The following is a 7439-nucleotide window of genomic DNA, read 5'->3' as shown; positions in this document are numbered from 1 at the left end:
CATCCATGAGATCCGCCCACCCAACTGACAGTACAGTCCTTCGCCTTGCCATCCACACCTGGAAACAACTGCCTCTTCTCTTGCTGCACCCCCTGCCACCACCTCCCCCACTGCACTGTACAACTGATGGGAAATGTCCCTCTGGGCTCAGCACTCACCTTGGCCATGCAGGGATACTCTGCTTCATGGGGTGCTTGAGTCAAAACCAAGCCACACCGCAAACCAGCTCATGAAAGCTTTGCCAAAGGTTTAAACCTTAGCAGGGACTCCCTCCCTCCGCTCAGCTCCTGTCTTTAACCAAGATACTGTTAGCCCGAGCTGGCAAGGGCGGTACCATGGGGAAGCTGCCTGTCCTTCATGGTCACAGGCCATACATCACCCCACAGCCCAGGAAATGTGAGGGGGGGCTGGGGACAGCTTTGGAAGGAGCTATGGCACGGTGTGGTATTAGTGCATTTCCCAACAGCTCTTGTTCCTCCTTTGCTTCTGCGTTGTCATGATGGTGCTGCAGAAACCATCCTATACCTACACTGGCTGTGCTCTGTCTCTCTCTGTCCTCTCTGTGTCCTCTGGTCCTTTTGGGCTCCTCTGTCAAACAGAAAAGGTCACCTCTGAGTGAAGGGGCAGTTCAGGTTGCTAACATCGCATCACAAAGCAGCCAAGCCAAAGGACCACAGGCTTCTGTAGGGAACCTAGGATTTTCACACTGCGATATGCTAAATACATGCATGCCCTCCAAAGACTGGAGCCGGAAGGGCTTTTCCAGAGCTCCAGCAAGTCCAGGGGTTAAGGTGTCCTATAAATTAGGAGGAGCTCTGGGAAAGATAAATAATTGCATTGTTGAATGTGGTTGGACAAACTAAACTGGCAGGAGAAATATGAGTCTGGTAGAGAGCATCTGCATGCTTCCCAAGCCAGAGGGGATGGAGGGCTTGGCAGTATGTGGCATGCTGCAGGGGCAGATTTCCTAGCCACCACCGATGTGTCTGAAAATCCTGTGAAAAGTTTCCCACCAGCAGGAGCAAGATGGGGATTTAGGGGGAGGGGGGACAGTCTCTGCAGCCTGGCAGGAAGAAAGAGGCAGGGACAGCCAGAGCTTTATTTTGCAAACAGTCCTTGACTCTGAGCCACCCCATCTGTGTGACTCCGGTGCTTATGGCCAGATTCCCCCACAGTCAGGAGCACTTCTGAAAACAAGGGCTGCAAGTCACTCCCCTCTGGTTGTTGCATACATCTTGGTCAGTCCAAGGTGACAACCAAGATGGACAGTCTCTGGTTAATGCAGACAAATGAAATGCACTAAAAAGAGTCTGGAAAATATTAATTAAGTGACTTGAGGACTCCCTGCTGCCTCAAGTAGCCTGTCCAGGCCATTCTGTCCAGGTGGACTTTTCTTCCTCCCTCAAGAATGTTCTTCACACAGCTGGTCTCTCTGCAATGCCATTTCCTATAGTTTGCATGAATCTGTTTTCAGTTCTGCATCAACCCTGTGCATCATCACAGGAAAGAAAGGTGCTAATTCACTCTGGTGACACACAAGACTACCTTATCAACAAATCCAAGGTGCTTTCAGAAGCTGGTGCTGGTATTGAATCGTCAGCGTTAGTGCACTGTATCCATCCACCCTTTCATATTTATGTATAATCACCAAAGTTATGATTGCTCGTTGTTGTGAGGAGTGCATATTCCTGTAGCATTTTTTTTTGGTTCTTGGGGGGTTGTTTTTTTTCCCGGTACGCTGCCGCCGCATGGGGTGGGGGAAGTGTATGTATACTGTATTTGGGCTAATGTCAAACTTGAAATCTCTTTTGCATAATGCAGCTCCAGACTCTGGATTTTGCAAGAGTCCCAGAGCTTGTGACAGGATGGGTGGCCTGATGTTTGGGGTTTTTTTTAATTGTTTTGTTTTGTTTTGTTTTCCAACAGGTGCTTTTTTTAAAAAAAAAAAAAAAACTATTAATAATAATAAATTAGCAGAGATGGGTTTGTGTGTGTGTGTGTTGAGCCAAAAGTCTCAAATGAAAAAGCTCAAGGTTTCCTTCATTCCTCTCTGGTGCAGTGTTTTGTTTGGTTTTGGTTTTTTTTTTTTTTTTTTTGTATTGACATTTCTTGCTGGTTGGTTTTCTTTTTTTGGGAAGCATTGAAACCCAAAACCTGTGCCCCCTTGTCCCGCACAGAGAGGTGGCTCTTTGTGGAATTCCTTTTTGTATCAGAAGCAACAGCTACAATAAAATTATTTTGGGTTAAGTGGGTCTGTGTCTTCCTCCTCATCTGGGAGAGTAGTGGCAGCACCGTGCCTGTCTGCCAGGGTCGAGGTGCAGCTGGGAGGCCACGTCAGAGGCAGCCTGGGAGTGTGGCAGGACCTGTCCTAGCTCCGACATGGAGCAAGCCCGGGCTGGTTTCTTCTCCATACTCCTCAGGGACACAGTTTCACTCTTGCAGCCTCACCAGCTGTCCCACCCTTGCATGTCTCAGCACCTATGGGGCCTTCGGGGTCCTTCCCAAAGCCTCAGAGCAGAAGGCAGATGAAGCAGGAGGGACTAGAAGCATCAGCAGAGTCTCGCCTGATCCTTTGCGCTCTCCCAGCAAGGGGAGTGGAAGGAGGGTGATGCCAGAGGTCTGAGCTGGAGACCACATCACTGAGCCCAGCGGAGGGGTGTCTGCACCCCATCATTGCTGCTGAACTGAGGAGAGGTTACAGGGACCAGGACAGGGATGAGGGGGGACACAAAGAGGAGAGGAGGCAGAGGGGATACAGGAGAGCAGAGGCAAACCTACTGCTACCACCGCTCCTGTCCTGCTCACCCTGCCTGGTGCTGTGGTCAGGGAAGGCGCTGCCTCTGCTGTGGTCACCCTTGGCTCCTGGCTCATCCCCCTCTGAGGAGCAGCACCATTCTTGCCTCTTGCCGGTGTTTTTGCTGAGCAGTGATTGTGTCGAGCAGAGGTTGTGCAATGCAGGGCTTGTCTAGACTGTGCAGTGAACAGCATGTGCTGGGCATGCAATGATACAGGTGCTTGGCCAGAGATCATGCCCTGTGTCCAGGAGTCAGGGTCCAGCTGGTTGAGTTCAGCTCAAACCCTAGTTCCAGGCTGATATTCTTGGTTTTAGCAAGCTCCTCTTGGCCTCCCATTATGGACACAGAGCCATGTGCCACAAGAGGGCAGGCAGGGCTGCAGCATCCCTGCGGTTGGGAGGGAGCCCACTGCCTTACTGGGTGGTTCGAGAGCAGGGGCATCACTGGGGGGGGGGGGGGGGGGGGGGGGGGGGACAGTCACACGATGGAACCTGGGCAGAGGAAAACATGCTCCCATTGAGCTCACACAGCTGGAAACTGTCCCTCAAACAGCTTCCTGGGCTTGGCAGTAGGTGAGTGGTGTTAGACTTGTGCCAGACAGTGGTGCCAGAAGAGGTGCAGAAGCAGGGTGCACTGGACTTGGGTACCCATGTCATGCCAGTCACTTCTCTGCAGCACCCAGCAGTGAGTCCTTACCTCTTCCTCCATGTCAGTGCTCATGGATCCTTGGGGGTGACCTACACCCACACATCCAGAAGGTCTCTGTGGATGCAGCAGAACCTACCAGGCTGCTGCCTGCATGGCTGCACTCATCATGCTGACCCAGACTGATGAAGAAGACATGGCCAGGCACGGCCCACGGGTCCTGCCATGGACATGGCCAGGCTGTGACTGTTCCTGTCTAGCAACACTGGCCCAGGTGCCATGCTGTGGCCAAGGAGCACCTTCTGCATGTCCCTGACAGAGCATATGCCCAGGTACAGGGCACCCACAGCACCATGGCCTGGAGTTCATGCTCCTGTCCCACATGGCACTCACCCCCTGTGGAGCAGCTCCAGCTTGTGCTGTGAGATGTGGGGGTCTTGGCTCAGAGATGGGGCAGCCCACCACTGCCTGGGGAGCGGCCAGTACTCCTCCGAGTGCCTGCTGGGACGCATCAAAGAGCAGAGGAAGAGCTGTGTGGGATTAGCACAGTGCAGCTTTATTTCCATGGTGGGGAAGGCGGTTCTTCCCCCATGGGCTCAAATCCCTTAGTACAAGCTTCTTACTGGCCCACAGCCATAACCCACCATGGCTTTTTGCTAGCCCTGTGGCTAGCTGCAACACCCCTACTCAACAGACATGGTTCCCTCAGACAGGCAAGACAGCCTTGTTTTCCCCTTGGCTACTTACACAGCCCTTCTGATACCCAGATGCAGGATGGCCAGTGAAGGGCTGGCCACCCCCAGCAACCCCCTGGACATGGGGAGGCCACCCAGATCCTGCTACAGCAGGGACTGGCCAGAGTGGGATACCGGTGGGAGGCTGCCAGGCTTGGGCTGGCTGAGGAGCGTCTCCCAAGTGTTGTGTGGGACCATTGATCCCTCCTGGGATCCCAGCAGGGCCACCCAGGCAGGTCTGCAAGTAGCTGCATGACTGCACCTTGCTCAGACCATTTTTCACCACTTGGGCAGGGACAGGTCACTACGGTGTAAAGCAGAGAGCAGGCTGCAGGGCTGGATGCCAAAAGGAGGCTGCGCATGGGGGTCTCCATCTCCCCCTCACTTGCTGGGGGCAGCGGGGGGCACTTGGGGCTGCCACAAAGAAAGGAACAAAGCCGGCACTTGGGTCTGGTGCCTATAAACCCTCTGACAGACACAGCTCAGCTACAGGGGTGGATACACACGCACTGGACCACAGTCAGTACTCCCCAGAGGACACAGATGGGGGCAACATGGGGGGCAGGAGGAGGTGGGGGTCAAAGCTCTGGCCCGGCACCAGGCAGAGCCACCCAGACCAGGAGCCCTGTGGGCCATGGCTGAGGGCAGGTCCTGCCATGCCCTGCCCCATCGCCTCCTGCCCCTCACTGCAGTATGCGATGCTGCCCGGGGGCATGGTGGGCAGCAGGGACCACATGGAGTCACATCACCCCTCCAACACACCTCTCCAAGAGTCCCGCAGACTGCAAAGAGAACTGAAAAGTGCTTAGAAAAGAGAGAAAACCCTAGAAAACCCACCCTGCACAAGAGCCCGACCTCGCCTCCCTGCCCAGAGCATCCCTGCTGGCCCGGGGCAACACCACAGAGGAAGGGGGGGCCGGGGCCGGGGCCAGCTGGGGTGGGAGGCACACAGAGCACCCAGGCTCGCCCCATCCCTGCCCTCTACACCAAGGCGTAGTCAAACTGGCCCCTCTCCAACCCCTCCTTGTGGTCAGTCCAGGAGGAGGCAGGCATGCGGCTGTAGGGGTCCAGCAGGATGCGAAAGCAGCGCACCATCAGCATCACCAAGAAGACCAGGAGGAAGATGACAAAGGCAAAGACTGTTTTCTGCTCAGCATCCATACCCGCAGTGCTGGCTGGGTGCTCAACCAAGGAGGGGGAGAGCAGTTCATAATCCATCGTCGATGCATCATTCATGGCAGAGGCAAGGAGCGTGTGGGCAGGGTGCATTCAGCTGCCCCGGTGCCCGGGCAGCCAGCTTCAGCCTCCCACTGTGCCCGCACACCCAGAGCACAGGTTACTCCATAGCCACCAGCGCTGCTATGCCGAGCTTGGGATTTGCTCCTGCCCAGGCCAAGAGCTCCTGGAGGGGAAAGCAGAGATGGTGAGGGAGGAGAAACTGGCCATGGGCTACACCAACTCTGCTAAATAACCAGGGCCTGGCGGGGCAGGAAAGGGCAGGGAAGTTCACAAGTGGATCCCTGGTTTTCTAGCAAGCTCAAGAAGCCACTCACAAGAGGCACAAAGGCATGAGATGGGTTGGCAGCCCAGGGCACTGGTGCAGAACTTGCCTCTCTGGTCATAAATCCCCAGCAATCCTCTGGAGGGGGGGCCCACCTGTCAAGGCCAGTGCTGCAGGACCTTTTTGGACCAGGTGCCCTGAATCACAGGAAAATTCACACTGAAAAGGACCTCAGCTGTGAAGTCAGAGTGGGCTGCTCAGGTCTTTATCTAGTCTGGTCTAGAAGTTCTTCTAAGATGGACACAAGCTTAGAGCTTGCCCACTCCTACTGAGGGACACATGTCCAGCTGCTGTATTTCTCTTGGCACAATGACTGCCTTTGGTTTTGCACAAGGTATAGAAGGAGCTGAGTCCCAACGGAGAAGCAGAGCACTTACCTCACTGCAGCTGCCTGGGGACACTAGCATTGCTATTGCAGCAGAAGGAGGAGAAGGCTGTGTCCAAACAGCCACGTCACTGAGGAAAGATCTCCAGGGTCCAGCTTTCTTGGGCTAGAGATGCAAAGCAGAAGGACAAAGATAGCAAAAGAGGTTAAAAGGACCACAGTCACTAGGAGTCATAGCAAAACACCACAAGGCACCTCTGAAGTTCTCAGCGTCTCTTGTCACAGCACTGGATGGAGTTCAGCTAGGGGAACATCCACACCAACCCCTCCCTTTGCAGCATCCTGGAGCCTGAGTGCTCTCAGTGCTGTGGAGACTCCAGAAAAAAAAAAAAAAAAAAAGCCCCACAGGGAGATAGCAGGAAACAGCCAAAGCATCCCCCTGCCCTCCCATGCAGCAATACTGGCTCTGTCTGGGAGCAGTATCAGTGGGAAAGTCAGAGCCCCGTCCCAAGGCACCCAGATACCGACCAGATCAGGTTCAGCATGGCTCTGACTCACACTAAGGACCTGCTCGCTTTCCTTTATCTGCAGCTCCTGGGACACCATGAGGAACAGTGCTTGCAGGCTTTAAAAATAATTTCATATAACAGCAGCAAAACAAAGGGCAAGAGCAGCAAGGTGAGCACAGCTGCTCTCTGGCTTTTCACCCCAGTTATTTGGTACTCTCCCTTCCCAGACATGTCTCTCGTGTCTCGAGAAGACATGGGGTGTTCTCCTGATAGCTGTCTGTACAGCACTGAGCCGTCCACCCCTGCTCTCCCTTGGGACAAAATGCCACCATAACACCCCTGCCAATGGGGGTGGCGGGCTCTGAGCTGGCATCCCTGCATCAATATTTGGCCAGTGTATCTCTGAACCCCCGAACACTGACCACCCCAAAACAGCTGTCTTGGCACTCGCACTAACACCAGCTTCCAGTTACTTGCTGAGGCTCCAGATGTCCTTTGGGGCTGAGTGGGGGGGCTCTGCCTGGTTTGTCATAGTTACACTGCAGGCAAGTATCCAGTGCAGTTCCCCAAAGGGAAACCGTACCTACATCCCATCACATTAAGAGGACATTGGCCACCCCTAGTGTGACCCCATCCAGAAGCCCCTCAGATTGTCAAGCTTCCATCATGCTGGGGTTTATCCCTCCCCCCCCACATATCCCCAACTGAGCATGGGATGCAGGGCGTGCAGGGATAGGTCAAATAAGGTTTCCACGGTATGGGTACCACGTCATAGGATCATAAAATTATTTAGGTTGGAAAAGACCTTTAAGATCATCGAGTCCAACCATTAACCTAGCACTACCAAGTCCATCACTAAACCATGTCCCT

The 7439-nt window shown here is 54.2% G+C and overlaps 1 protein-coding gene across 1 annotated transcript; it reads right to left on the bottom strand.

The window, feature by feature from the left end:
- Positions 1 to 5155: 5155 nt before the first annotated feature.
- Positions 5156 to 5410, bottom strand: CTXN1 (cortexin 1). Its single transcript, XM_009485526.1, has one exon. It carries the CDS (start codon positions 5408 to 5410, stop codon positions 5156 to 5158), a length of 255 nt encoding a protein of 84 aa, XP_009483801.1.
- Between the last annotated feature and the right edge of the window lie 2029 nt (positions 5411 to 7439).

The sequence above is a fragment of the Pelecanus crispus genome, chromosome 20 (genome assembly GCF_030463565.1).
Source record: "Pelecanus crispus isolate bPelCri1 chromosome 20, bPelCri1.pri, whole genome shotgun sequence".
NCBI classification, from domain to species: Eukaryota; Metazoa; Chordata; class Aves; order Pelecaniformes; family Pelecanidae; genus Pelecanus; species Pelecanus crispus.
The sequence above is the reverse complement of the archived record's forward strand: the minus strand, read 5'-3'. Positions and strand labels throughout refer to the sequence as shown.

What these genes read in the sequence shown, in the direction of transcription:
- CTXN1 (XM_009485526.1), bottom strand. Translation starts at nt 5,410, where the DNA reads ATGAATGATGCATCGACGATGGATTATGAACTGCTCTCCCCCTCCTTG.